Source organism: Antechinus flavipes, chromosome 6 (genome assembly GCF_016432865.1).
Source record: "Antechinus flavipes isolate AdamAnt ecotype Samford, QLD, Australia chromosome 6, AdamAnt_v2, whole genome shotgun sequence".
Lineage (NCBI taxonomy): Eukaryota > Metazoa > Chordata > Mammalia > Dasyuromorphia > Dasyuridae > Antechinus > Antechinus flavipes.
This window is the reverse complement of record NC_067403.1, coordinates 36,384,744-36,400,007: the sequence shown is the minus strand read 5'-3', so window position 1 is coordinate 36,400,007 and position 15,264 is coordinate 36,384,744. Positions and strand designations below refer to the sequence as shown.

The 15,264-nt window shown below is 36.6% G+C and overlaps 1 protein-coding gene across 1 annotated transcript in view; it reads left to right on the top strand.

Annotated features, from left to right (window-relative positions):
* FRYL (FRY like transcription coactivator) overlaps nt 1-15,264 on the top strand; it is a 195,019-nt gene that overhangs the window by 163,539 nt on the left and 16,216 nt on the right. The window contains exons 51-56 of the mRNA XM_051965725.1: nt 412-486; nt 743-919; nt 3,395-3,598; nt 5,162-5,326; nt 10,148-10,398; nt 12,876-13,083. Coding sequence (XP_051821685.1) covers nt 412-486; nt 743-919; nt 3,395-3,598; nt 5,162-5,326; nt 10,148-10,398; nt 12,876-13,083 — 1,080 coding nt within the window. The remainder of the gene's footprint in view (nt 1-411; nt 487-742; nt 920-3,394; nt 3,599-5,161; nt 5,327-10,147; nt 10,399-12,875; nt 13,084-15,264) is intronic.

The following is a 15,264-nucleotide window of genomic DNA, read 5'->3' as shown; positions in this document are numbered from 1 at the left end:
TTGTGCTGAGGCAGATGGCAAGGAGTCCTTAAGTTATACACAATGACAATACCAAGGGAAAGGCTTAAAAGCAAGGCTAAGACCTTTAGGGATGCCGGTAAGGTCATAGATGTAGAACGGTAAGGTTAAGCATTTGGCCCAATAATAAGTAACAGAGTTGGGATTCAGAGCTACGTTCTCTCTCAGATCCTTTCTAATACACTGCAGTTGTGTGCATTCTCTCTTTCCCTCCCTTCCTCCTTCCTTCACCTTCTCTGTCTCCTTTCTTTCTCTCTCTCTCTCTCTCTCTCTCTCTCTCTCTCTCTCTCTCTCTCTTCCCCTCCCTCTCTCTGTATGTGTATATGCATACATACACACATACATATATTTATTAATCATCTTGTGACACTGTATGCTGCTTTTGTATCCTAGAGAAGAACAAGAGAGAAGCTAATGAATGTGTTGTCCCTCTGTGGTCCAGAGTCTGGTCTCCCAAAGAATCCATCGGTGAGTTCTTAATCATTATTGAAGGATCATTTAATCCACACAAAGAAATGGAAATTATTCTTTCTCATCGTTTTCATGCACTAACAGCCACAATGTTAAATTTGAGAAAAAAAATTGATTGTTTCTTACAAACAGTTCGTGGCCAACTCAAAAATTAGGTTAAAAAAAGGTTGCCTCTTAAGACATTGTCCATTTAGATAGTATGGGGGCTTTGGGCTCTGATCCACAACTTTATTCTGGTTTTTTCCCTCCATAGGTTGTGTTTTCTTCTAATGAGGATTTGGAAGTTGGGGACCAACAGACTAGTCTTATTTCTGCAACAGAGGAAATCATCCAGGAGGAGGAAGTGGCTGTGGAGGACAATAGCAGTGAACAACAATTTGGAGTTTTTAAGGATTTTGACTTTTTAGATGTTGAGCTGGAAGATGCAGAGGTAAGAATCTGGGTTATCTCTTGTCATTGCTGGTGTACTTCAAAATTAAAATTGTCTGAATGCTAAGAATGTACCCATTCTGTCCATTGTTCACTGTATGGCCATTTTATTATTTGTAATGGATAAAAATTGAAATAGAAACTTCTCATGTGATTTTTTTTTATTTTGGCTGAGGCAACTGGGATTAAGTGACTTGATTAGGGTCACACAGTTAGGAAGTATTAAGTATCTGAGGCTGGATTTGAATTTGAGTCCTCCTGACTTCAGCAGCAGTGCTCTATCCACTGTGCCATCTAGTTGCCCCTTCATATGATTTTAAGTATTGCATACAATTAACTACAAAGTGGAGAAACAAATTTTCAAATAAAACAAACATTTTAAGCTTTGAAATTTATTTTTAAAAATTGAAAATTTTTCATGTTAACCTTCTAACTCCAAGGTCATTAAAAAAAATAGCTCCCAAACCCTCACACAAATAATTCATTATTCAATTTTGAATAATGAATTATTCAAAAGCACTTTATATGTGTATTTAAGTAATTTTCCTAAGTTATTCAAATTCTTGCTCAACAGAAGAGAATAATATTATGATTCTAATCATTGGCAATATGACATGCTGTTTAAAAAATTATTCATAATAAAGCTGTCCCTATTGTCATCTTCTGCCCTGGTCCTTTTGAACTTGTTTCAGTGGTAGCCACTGAATGTCTTTCCCAATAACATTCCCAGTTTTTTTCTTATCATGGTGCTATCCCCTCAAATTTCAAATTGTTGCTGTCCAAGAAGCTTTTTCTTTTAAGATACTTTAGCTATAAAGCTTCTTATGTCCTCAGAAGTTTTATTTATTAAAGAGTGTATTATACAGCATAGGAAATTCAACTAATACTTCCTATTATAAGGCAGAATGTACTTTCCTCATCACTATTACTAATCCTTCCATTGCTTTGTAATTTGTTTGGGTTTGGTTTTTTTTGTTTTTGTTTTTTTTTTCAGTTCAGTAATATTAGATCAAATTGAGGATTTACATAAACAAACTAAGAGATTCATAAATTAAATTTCCATCACTATGTCCCCCAACAAACAATGCTCTAAGGATAAAATAGATTTTGTAGAATCTGTAGAGTATGAGAATTTCTTTAATGACTTTAAATGAAGGAATAAAGAAATAGATCTGATTACGTTATTTCATTTAAAAAAAAAAAAAAAGATCCTGAACAGTAAACCAAATTTCTGGTTGCCTTCCAAAATATGAATAGGTCTTCTTGAAATAACCGCTGTTATCTGAGGCCTCATGAAAATGTAAGAAGGCCCAGACCCAGGCCAGTTTGAAATAACATTGTTAACAGAAAGAGTCAAAGACTCTGCTGCAAACACCATGCTGGTCATCCGGTGGCCAGTGAGCTGTCTCCTCGCACATCAACTCACCTGTCACTGTGTTTTCACTGAACCAGTTGACGATGTTAGACAGGGTGAGCCTATACTTGGAATAATCACAAAGAATGCAACTGTTACATCTTGAAATGGATCTTTTTAACAATTATTATCATATATATATCAAGATTATTGTAGTATAAAATATGATTAGTGGTGTAATTTGTTTTTGCAAGGCTTTAGAGAAATTGTAAGAATTATGATTTCCTACAATTTTTTTTGGAAATAGGAATAGATTGGTTGGGATCTTGATTGTCAGATATTTAAATGGACATAGGCAATGACTTCTAAAAATCAGACATAGTCTTTCTACAGCATTAAATTGTAAACGCTGTATGTTGTTTTTGACTGTGGACATTTTAATCATTATAATATTTCATTACAAAGTAGTAGATGTGTGTGCAATTAGTATTTTAAAAATCTACTGTTCTATATGTTTAGCCAAACAGAAATGTTGTTCCAAGTGTTTGTCTCTGACTTTTCCATACAAGATTGTACAGAAAGAGAGCGGTTTGGCTGGCCATGCTGGTGCTGAATCCAGAGCTTGAATCAGTCTTACCATTGGCAAATCAGAAATCATTTTCCCCAAGTTAGAGACTGTTTTTAAATGTTTGTCTTCGTTTTTCTAATTCTGTGTGTTTTCCTTTTTGCTAACCAGGAGCTGCAGGTAAGTTGCAGCCTGGTCTAGGGGCTGCTTAATCTGTTGTCATCTGTGACGTGTCTGTCTGTACTTGCATAGTCTTTTTATGTTTGTGTTTTAGTGCAGATATATGGCTTAGACATTAGAATTAGCTTGTCCCAAGTCATAACACATAGAAGGTTCAGAGAATTCTGCTTTGTCTAAAGTTAACTATAGGTCATCAACTGTGTTTTGATCTAGTTAAATACAAACACTTAACAATATGATACCATTTTTTAAAAATTAAAGGGCTGATTGAAACTCTGTTTATAATGTTTTTGGTGATATTTCTTCTTGTTACATGTTTTCCAAATATTACATTTTTCTAAAGTGGTTATACAATAACTAATTATCTTGTTTTACAGGGTGAAAGTATGGATAATTTCAACTGGGGAGTCCGTAGACGTTCGCTGGACAGCATTGACAAAGGGGACACGCCTTCCCTTCAGGAATGTCAGTACTCTGGCAGCACGCCCAGCCTCAACTTGACCAATCAGGAAGATACTGATGAGTCCTCTGAGGAGGAGGCAGCCCTGACAGCAAGCCAGATACTGTCCCGCTCCCAGATGGTAAATCTCGACTTTTCTTGGATGCATATCCTGGCTCTGTTTCTTCCTTTGTGAGCCTGGGGTGGTCACCCTTGTACTTCTGGCCTTGGCTTCTCAGTCTGTCCATTCGACCCTTACATTTATCATTTATCATTCCTCAGATCTTGACTGTATGCAAGCTGACCTCTTTTCTTAGCATATAAACTTCACTTGATTTCATCAGAGTAGAATCAGTTATGAGATATTATGGGAAAAGTACACATCTCTATCATTGTCATATGGGAGTTTTGAATCATTCTTTTTAGTAACAGCAGTAGGTTAGCAGTCCACTCCTCCCCACACCTCTCCTTTTCCTCTCCCTTTTTCCATTCACCCATTGACAGCAGGGTAAAGGACATAAAATCTACCACCCTTGCTGCTGATCCTTGTTAATTTGGGGCCCTGGCCAAAGCACTTAATCTCTCAGAGTTTTCTGTAAAAAGGGGAACTCATAAATAACATCTCATAAAGTTAGGAGACTCAAGTAAGATTCTGTCTCTAGAGTACATCACAAACTTAAAAGTTCAGTATAAGTGCCATTTTCCCTCTTCATTTATGACCTTCAAGCTAAAGGGCTTAGTAGCCCTGACTACCATGTTTCTCAGTGACATTAAACCGGGAGAGATAACTCATTGGGCAGAACTCTGGACAGAAATCCAAAAGAAAAATTGTAAAAAAAATTCAGCAAATATTCATTGAGCATCCGTTGTGTGTAGATCCCTGAGGCAAAAACAATTAGATAACATAGTCTCTGCACTCTTGAAGCTTACACACTAACAGCATCATTCTACATATTCACAAAGAACCACATTACAGAATTGACATAATAGTACATGAAAAAGGTCAAAAAGCAGTTTTATAAGGAAGAAAAGACAAAAGTAGTTCTTAACCAGAGATAGCTGTGGACATGAAAGAAAGAGAAAAAAATTAGGACATCTTTATTTTCAGTATACTCTAACTGGAATTTAATATTTCCTTTATTTATTGTAAAATATTGTTCTGATAAGGGTTTAAGACTTTACCAGTGCGTTTGTGACACAAGAAAAGTTCAGGATCTCCAAGCCGGAGGCCTCAAAGATGCTTCACGGGAGCTGGTCTTGGAGGCAGAGGCCCAGAGACCCACCTGGTTTCCCTGTAGTAGTCTTGGCAAGAGAGCCAGAGCTGGGAGGCTTGCCTCCCACAACTTCCTAGCATTGGCACATGGCAAAATCATTTCACCCCTTGGTGTCCAGGCTTGTTAGTGGAAGTGAGGGTGCCAGTCTACCCTGAGGCAAGGAGGAGTTCCCTTCACTGTTTGCATTAGATAGGTTTTGCTTATATTTAGGGATATTAGGGGGAGGGGATCTACTGATGTTTCCATGAATATGTTACTGATAGCTGTCATGGTTGATTTTGAAATGAAAAAAATTCAAGAAATTGCTGAAACAGCCATTTTAACCCAAGCAACACAATATCTTTCAGGATCAGTTTGATTTCTTTCAATCTTCAGACCCGTCATCGGCTCCCACGTTTACCCACCATTTTGCTTTTTTCTCATCCTCTTAGTTAACCAATGAGTCCACCCTAGATGAAATACCAGACCACCCAGATTCCCTCCTTCAGTGCCAAGATTCGGCCAGCAGTGTCGCCCCGGAAGAAGTCCTTCACATCCGAGCGGACAGCCCCGGCATGGAGGCCTCTCTAGACAATGCTAACAGCCAGCTGCCTGAGGTGGGGAGACAAGCGGGCTGGCGCATGGCTGATCGGGGCTCTCCTTAGCATTCTCTAACTACTCTCCTTTCTTTTCAAAGAATTTTCAGCTGTTACACTGATTATTTAATTTGTCTTCAGTATTTCTAACCTGTGGGAATGTCTTAAATTAATTTTTTTGTTAATATCTAGAAATTGATTTGCTATATTTCAAGAAACAACCCACAGGTTAAAAATAATTGCAAGTATTTTCAATAAGCATTTTGTAGTGCAGAATAACATTAAGTTCATGTATGAAATGCTTTCCTGGAGATGGTGATCATCTTTCTACAGCACTTTTATTTTCTTTGAAAAAATACTGCTTTGTTCCTTTTTGCTTTGTGTTTGGGTTTATTGATTGGTGCTATTATTGGGATTAAAACCTCAGGCCAGCTGTGTTAGCAGTTGGTGCAATCAAATCCTTTAAAAAGGACCTTGGAAGCCTAGTATTATGTTTTTTTGGAAAGGCCTGTGAGGAGTAAGCCAGATTTCAAGCTAATGACTGAACAAAAAGATGTGAGTATCTTAGCTGCTTTTTTGACTTTTGTAGATAACTAATTTTTAGAATGCAGTTAACTGTAGCTTTTTTATACTTATTAGGTAAGAATTAGCATAAAGGTGAAATTCTAAATAAATCTCGTGCCATTTTAGGTTTCAGTGCAGTAAACTTGCAAAAGCATTGCTAAAAATTGGAAAATCTTATTTTCTTGCAGGTGTTATCAAAATAATATTGTCATAACTTCTTGGTTTATTAAATAGGTTATTTGGGACATAGAACTTAAAAGTTATCCTCTGATTTATTGAGTTGTGTTATGCTTAAATTCTTTACCTGAGAGCCATCTTTGGTAAAGTGATTAGTATATTTTTGTTTGGAGATCTCAACTTTGCTATTATTATTCCCCCCAAAAAGCATCTGCTCTGTGCCAGACTTTTTGCTAAGTGCTGGGGATACAAACGTGAGAGAGAAGGCCAAAGGAAGAAGGGCTGCCCCATAGGAGCTCACAGTCTAACAGGAGAAGATAAAACCCAAGGAAGCTGTTGGGGGTTCTGCTGGGATAGTGGAGAAGTCTCAGAGCAATGTAGCCTACTGAGAAGCTTGGGCCCCTCGCTGACCCCTCTCTTTCAATGGAGATTTGGAGTTCAAGGTCCCACCTTGGAGAGGCAGAGCATAGTGATGGGATTGGTGTTTAATGTCCATTGAGCTCTGATGACCTGACCAGGTTATCCCTTAAGGACTTTCCTGGGGAATGATGGAAAAAAAATCAGAGAAAGCCCCCAAATAATACAGCCAGGGGAGAGGTAGGGAAATGTCTGAGCTGAGCTTCTTTTTTTTTTTTTTTTTTTTTGCAATTGGGATTAAGTGACTTGCCTAGGGTCACACAGCTAGGAAGTGTTAAGCATCTAAGGCAAGATTCGAACTCAGGTCCTCTTGACTTAAGGGCTGGTGCTCTATCCGCTGTACCATATGGCTGCCCCAGCTGAGTTTTATTGTAACAAATAAATTCAGTGTCTCTACTCTCATTATTTGGGCTTGATAAATGTTAATGAGAAAATTTAATAATGTGAAAAAAAAAAAAGCAGAACTCATCAAAATACAAACTTTTTTCCCCTTTCTTCTTTACTGAAAGCAACAACAAAAACATTTTGTTTTACTTATATTACTTAAAAAAAAAAAAAAAATAACAGGTTCTTTGCCTCTGAAAGGAGAGGCAGCAAAAGATAATGGATAAGGAGCTGGCCCTGAAGCCCAGACTATCCGAGTCCTTGTCTTGCCTCTGATCTTTCCTAGCTGAGTGATATAGGGCAGATCACTTTCCTTCTCAGCGTTCTGAGCACAAAAAGTATTAACTGGCAGTAGTAGGGGACGTGGTCTCACCAAGCAGTTTCCCTATACCAATAAAATCATGTCTCTGTCTCCTACTCCTATAACCTTATATACATATATATAGAAAGCTTTTATATCAGTTGAGAGAGAGTAAGGATATATAAGATTATATATATATATATATATATATATATATCCTTACTCTCTCTTATATATATATATATCCTTACTCTCTCTCAACTGATATAAAAGCTTTATAGATAAGTATGTATATATGTAAATATTAATATGTTTATGCATGATATATAATTTTTCCACTGAAATGCAAAAATAATTTTGTGCATAAATAAAATGTTTAATGCTTATTAGCTCTTCATAAAGCTTTTGGGGGGGGGGGATTGATAATAGCAAAGTTGAGATCTCCAATCATAAAGTATATGATGTCTACTCAGTGGAAAATTCATATTCCTTCCAGTAGTTGCTAAACTTTGATTTGAGAAGTAGTGGCAAAATAGATTATCTGGATAGAGCTAGCTTAAAGTCCTGTGTCTGGCACTTATTTGCTGTGCCATCGTGGGTTGCTCACTCAACTTCCCTTACCCAAGGCCTCTCTAAGCTTCATAAGCATTACTGATCTGCGTTGATAGAGGGAATTTACTTACTGAGTGTTTGCTATGCCAATGAAATCAAAGATCTGGACTAAAAAATTAATCAAATATTCCACTTAATAGTATTTGTTACTATAGCTACTGTAAATTACCATTTGGGGCTTTTTTGGGGGAGGGAATAATCACTATCTCCCTTCCCCCCCAAAAAAAGGAGATAGAGACATATGTTGCTTTTCTTTGTATTTCCAATGCTTAGTACAATGCTTGGCACATGATAAATGTCTATTGGCTTGAAAAAGTGAATTCTAAAAGGCAGATGTGAAGAGATAGTAAATTCCAACAATGGGGAATACTGCCTATAAAAAGCATGTCAGTGGGAGATGCAGTGCTGAATTTAAGGAGCAGTAAGTAGGAAAATTTGGACTTTAGAGTGTATGAAGAGGAAGATTGTGAAATAATCTTGGAAATGGTTTGTTTGTCTAACACCCTAATTTTTGAGTGAAAGAGGAAAAAAAAAAGTAAATTGCATGCTATAGGTAGGAAGCTTATATTATTTCATTCTGAAGCTCCAAAGTTGTAGAAAACTCTCCTGCTTTATGGGCTTTTAAAGCATTACCTTTATACCATTTTTCCCTGTTGAAGTTTTTAAACTCTTGGTATAAATAGTTTAAACGAGCGCTTTCATTTCCAAAATGGACATTTAGAAGTGAGAGGGAAAGATCATGGAAAATTTAAGTTCAGTTCATTCATTTTGTGGATTAAGAATCTAGTGCTCAGAAGTATCCACAATCAAACAGTGTTTTATAACAAGTAGTAAAGACACTGAAGTTCCTTAACTGAGATACTTTAAAAAAAAAATATATATATATATATATAGATTTTCAGAGTGTGAATTTCCAGTAAGGCTTTATAAAAGTCTGATTGATCAGAACCACCAGTGATTGTAATATTGAAATGAATAATGAAAATAATATATTGTTTAATTGAAAAAAAATCTTCTCATATTATAACTAAATATTAGTGAACTATTTATATTTAAGTATTTTCTATTTTTTCTGATAGGGAAGTGGGAAAGAAGGGAGTGAGTAGATGAAGCAAGATTGAATATCCAAGGTGGGAGATAATTGTTCAGGAAGTTATGCTAGAGAGATGGGAAAGGATGACATCAAAAGGATCTCTAGAGGGACTGGCCTGATAAAGGGCCATCAAAGACTGCAGTAAAGAGATCGAGGGATGGATTAGGTCTATGGATGAAGGAAGAGTGAGGAATCACAGATAGATAACCTTGAAGTAAGTTACAAACCAGTTCTTACAAACTAATAGACTGCTGCTCTTCTTGAAAAAAAGAAAGAAGTTTGAAAGAAGAGCAGATTTGGAAGTAAAGATACTAGATTTAGTTTTGAATATCCAAAATTTGAAATGCTTAAGGAAATGCAGTTCAAAATATTCACTGTGCTATTGAAATATCTACTAGGCAAAGTAGTAATGCCACTTCGATCTGTAGAATCTCACTGGATCATTAGGAAGTACAAATAAGATAATGTCTGCAAAATGTATAGTAAGCCTTAAAGTACTTCATTAATGATAGCCTTTTTAGGCTCTGGAAAATTATGCCATAGTTAAGTTAAATCATTTAATTTTGGAAGAGAAAAGTTTGAATACATGTTATACTAGATGATATCTTATGGAGTTTGGCATGTGAGCTACATTTTCCCTTTAGTATTCACCTTATTAGATAAATGAACTTTCTGTTAGATTAATTTTTAAATATCTTACATGATAACTTTTTTTCCTGGGGGCATCAGGGAAATTTCAAAACAAATCCAATGACTAGAAACTATTTAACCTTATGTCCTGAAAATTATAACACTTAAGGTGGCAAAAGAACCTTTACTTTCAAGTTATAATCAAAATAATAGAATATCAGAAGACATAATATTTCTATTGCTATAAGATTGCAGGTACATTTTGAAGGGAATATCTTGTCCAGCCCTCAGATTTTACAGATAAAAAAAATGGAGATTAAAAAAGTTTAAGTGATTGGATGTTAAGTGATCTCCTCGATTAGAACCAGTAATATAAAATTGAATTTATAACTATAGTTTATAATATAAAGATATGCAAAGTAAAATTATGTGAATAAAGAAGGGAGCTGGCAGCTAGACCGTTTATTTTGTATTTCCTCTAGAAAAAAAGAACTTCTCAGTGGCAGACATTGATTTTTATTATCTACCAGCCAGGCCCCGTACAGTATCTTATACATAGTAAGCACTTAACAAATGCTTGTTAGGTTAGATTGAACATGAAAATTGTCATGAATTTGCTTTCTTAAAATGTTTCAAAAGTAATGAAAACTCTGCTTACTTACAGGATGGAAGTTCATTATTAAAAGATGAACATGTTAGCATGACTTTTGAAGATGAAGGGTCATATGTTATGCAAGAACAGCAAGAATCTCTCATGTGTCAAGAAATTCTTGAATTGGAAGAAACTGAAATTGCAGAGCCTCCAGTTCTTGAAAGTTCTCCTGAATCAGTGTGTGAAGAGGATGTTACCCTTGCCTTGAAAGAGCTGGATGAAAGATGTGAAGAAGAAGAAGCTGATTTCTCAGGCTTGTCGAGGTGAGAATCAACTCCTTTATAGTATAAGGAAAAGAAGACGTATATATATAACTATGGCGTTTTGTATTTTCTCATTTCTTACAAAACTTTCCTGCCTTTTTATCTACTTAATTCTCTTGAAGTTTTTTCCAATCTATTTTTTCCTATGAACATTTCTTTTTTTTAAAGAGTAGTTTTTTATAGTGTGGTATTCATTTATCAATATTTTCATATCTTAGGAAAAACAATAATCTCAAAGTGTGGTGCAGTGAATCCTGGAGGGTCTCTGAAATCCTTTCAAAGGGTCTACAAATTCAAAATTAGTTTTTTTTTCTATTTATGATAAATATCTTCTATGTAACACATATAAATAAAAACTCTTTGCACATATTCTCAGTAGTTGTTAATACCGTAAAGATTCTGAGAAAAAGAGTTTCAGAACCACTGATCTAAGCTATCTATAGAACATGTTAGGTGTTCTTATGGTAATTACTGATGAATATTATATCTGTTACTTAGTACACACATGAAAAATTCTTGCTATTCTTGAATAATCTTCCTTCATCTTGATTTAATAGACAAAATGCTAGATCTGAAATTTACTCTTTAAAAACTATGAATCTTTGGGCAAGTCACAACTCTCTAAGACTTGCATACCCTATCTCCAGGGCTATTATGAGGACCCGAATAGAAAATATATTTAAGATGCTTTGCAAACTTTAAAGTGTTAGTAAGTATTGGCTACGTTATGTTGGAATCTTTACAAACTGCTAACTCATTAGAGTTGATAGATTATTGATTTAATCTTACAAGAAGATGTTTTGGGCCAGAACCTGAAACAAGGTACTAAATAGAACTAATTAATACAATGCTTGTGTTTACACCTTTATTCATTGGAGTTCACAAGTATGAGAGATTCACAAAGTAAACTTTGTGAATTCACACCTCCCTTGAAGCTCTTAGGGCCAGAGAGCACTATGGGAGAAAACCCATAATCCCTCTCTCTCATATAAAAGAAACAGACAGAGGCTCTCGGGGAGAATTCAGCCAAATCACATGAAGAGAAGAGCATCAAGTCAGAAGAAGCCACGAGTTGGAGCTGAACTGAAGATTGAGAAGGCTCTCTCAGAGGCACAACCAGATTCATCTTCATCTCACACTACTATGGTGGCTGGGTTCCTGCACTCCCCCCACTGAGACCAAGCTGGTCTGAAAGACTCTCCAGAAAGCTAGCCGAGCCCCAAGAGAAGGAAACAAGACAGTCATTCCATCTTTGTGCTGGCTGGAGGCTGAAGAAAGCGGAGGCAGAGGCTGAAGGACAAAACCTTTGGATTTGAAGACATTCGGAGGGAGCTCTTGGAATCAAGCAGAGAGAGAGGCCTCAACTAACCAGGCTACTTTGGAAGGAGAAAATAAACGTTTGTATTTTTACCAGCTGGCTGCATTTGGTGTAATTATTGATCTGAACTAATACTAAGGCTGCCTCCAAGAAAACCTCTTCAAGAAACCTACTCTCACCCAGAGAGAACCATCATCTTATTATATATTTTAAGGAAGAAAAAGAACACCACAATGTTAACTTATTTTTATGTAATACATAAATTGTCTTATTTGAATTTTTAAAGAAGAATTTATGTTTTGTTTTGTTTTTTCTTTTTTTGCTGAGGCAGTTGGAATTAAGTGACTTGCCCAGGATCACACAGCTAGGAAGTGTTAAGTGTCTGAGGCCAGATTTGAACTCAGGTCCTCCTGACCTAAGAGCTGGTGCTCTATCCACTGTGCTACCTAGCTGCCCCTCTAACTTATTTTTAAACATTAAAAATATTTATTTGTTGATATTAGTCAACTACTACATTAACATTTCCATTATCAATCTAGATTCTAACTTTTCTAAAAATTTTTCCCAAAATTCTTTAACTACACTGATTTCTCTGTTCTGTGAAATCTTATGGATTTTAGAGCTTGCATTAATAAATTTAAATATTTTATTATATACAGTCCCAGGATTGTTTATATATTATCTTCCCAACAAAATTTAAACTCTTCTTAGATGGGAACCATTTCTCATAATTCTTTTCAACCAGCACAGTTATCCACTTCAGAGACGTGTTATATACTTTCTTGAAATGGAAATTTATTGTCTCATACTTTGAATCCTCTCATGTTCTGTTGTGCACATGGCAATTTTTTTTCTTTTTTTATTTTTTATTTAAATTTTAAATTAAAAAAAAAGGAAATTGATTTCAGTTAAAGCAGATATGGACAAACATGGATCCAGAAAAAGAATAAAGGGATAGAGAGTGATCGCTGCCTAAGATGCTAATCATAGTTCTCAGGAATAAGAAAAGTCGGAAATAAGGAGAAAAATTTGAAGGATATGTTAGGAACCCAAGACCTAAATCACCCTGATAGTACTTGCAATGTATTAAAAAAAATATGTGTGTGTGTGTGTGTGTGTATATAGCATTTTGATTAATTGTTAATATTTATGTTAACAGCCAAGATGAGGAAGAGCAAGATGGCTTTCCAGAAATCCAGACATCCCCACCACCATCGCCATTTCTTTCTGCCATAATAGCTGCTTTTCAACCAGTAGCATATGATGATGAAGAAGAAGCCTGGCGTTGCCATGTCAACCAAATGCTTTCTGACACAGATGGATCCTGTGCTGTTTTTACTTTCCATGTGTTCTCCAGGCTATTTCAGGTCAGTGAGGTTTGGAGTTTGCAAAGTTCTTCCTTGCTGTTGTTAATTGCTTTTTTATTTAGTTCTTCTCCGGAGATCATGTTCTCTTGAATAAGAATACTGATTTTCTGGAAATTTCTTCTAACCTTATCACAATCTTCCAACCACTGGAGCCAGGTAATGCTTCTGAGTACTTGAAGCATGCCCACAACCTTATTATTCCAGGTTTACTAACTATTAGACCTCTTCACTTCAGCCAAACCTGCCCCCAAAGTATCCCATATAGTCATTCAAGCAGTTCTTCAAGCCTGAAATATCCACCCTTCTTATCTCCATTGGGAAGTCTTAGCAGAGCTAAGCCCACATACTTCTATCTTGGCAATAACTGAACCAAAACTTTTGAACCAAACCTGGTTTGGAATTCCTGTTTCCTTCACAGAACTTGACTTCTGTACCCTACAGAATAATCACAGCCCTTAGAACAGAAATACTATTCCCACAGGACCCAAAGGTACATGAGCCTGCCACAGGCACAGCAATTCATGATCTAAAAATGATTGTCATGGTCCATTCCACTTGTGATTTTTGTGTACATAAACTCTGCCCTTTTCGCAGCTAGACAAGCCTTCCCCTCAGGGGAACTTCTACTTCCAAGTCTCATTTGCCTGACTCTGAAATTAAATTTTTGTTTGATCCCTGAGTCTCCTATCTCTGGCCTGCTCTGTTTGACTCAAGACTATTCGCAGGTTGACATTAAAAATAAGCATATAAATAAATACCTAATTGTCTAGTGCAGGTATCTTTGCTTTTGTTTATCCAGTGCCCCATTCCCGATGCCCTTTCTACTTCTACCTATCTGTCAGCCTGATGAACTGGCCTCTAATCTGTGGGTGGCCAGAGCCAACAGAAGTGGGCTAGAGACTGGAGAATTGGGAATCAAACAGAACTTTTAATTTCATGGTGACGGAAACAGCTTGTAAGCCAAGTCCTTCTTGCTAAGAAAAGGGGCTCACCCACCTAGGGTAAAGGTAGGGTTTTTAAACATGAAAACCACAAACATATATTCTTGGGTCTCGAGTAAATAATTCTCTGGGTCATTAGGGTTGTGGAGCCTTGTGATTGTTGAGCAGTATGTAGAACCAGGATTGGTGTGGCTAGGACCTTCCAGTCATGAGTAGCAAGCAGGACCCTGATTCACTTCATGTGGTCATTACATGCACAAAGTGATGGTTCTTCTGCCAAGCTCAGGGCACCGTTTGCTCTCTGGGCTTTAGCTCAAGAAAACGAGCTCTCCTTTTTTTTTTTTTTTTAATATTTTATTTTATTTTATAATAACTTTATATTGCCAGAATCCATGCCAGGGTAATTTTTTTACAACATTATCCCTTGCACTCGCTTCTGTTCCGATTTTTCCCCTCCGTCCCTCCCTCCACCCCCTCCCCTAGATGGCAAGCAGTCCTATATATGTTAGATATGTTGCAGTATATCCTAGATACAGTATATGTTTGCAGAACCGAACAGTTCTCTTGTTGCACAGGGAGAATTGGATTCAGAAGGTAAAAATAACCCGGGAAGAAAAACAAAACTGCAAATAGTTCACATTCGTTTCCCAGTGTTCTTTCTTTGGGTGTAGCTGCTTCTGTCCATCATTTATCCATTGAAACTCAGTTAGATCTCTTTGTCAAAGAAATCCATTTCTGTCAGAATACATCCTCATACAATATCGTTGTCGAAGTGTATAATGATCTCCTGGTCCTGTTCATTTCACTTAGCATCAGTTCATGTAAGTCTCTCCAAGCCTCTCTGTATTCATCCTGCTGGTCATTTCTTACAGAACAATAATATTCCATAACATTCATATACCACAATTTACCCAGCCATTCTCCAATTGATGGGCATCCATTCATTTTCCAGTTTCTAGCCACTACAAACAGGGCTGCCGCAAACATTTTGGCACATACTGGTCCCTTTCCCTTCTTTAGTATTTCTTTGGGATATAAACCCAGTAGTAACACTGCTGGATCAAAGGGTATGCACAGTTTGATAACTTTTTGGGCATAATTCCAGATTGCTCTCCAGAATGGTTGGATTTGTTCACAACTCCACCAGCAATGCATCAGTGTTACAGTTTTCCCGCATCCCCTCCAACATTCATCATTATTTTTTCCTGTCATCTTAGCCAATCTGACAGGTGTGTAAGTG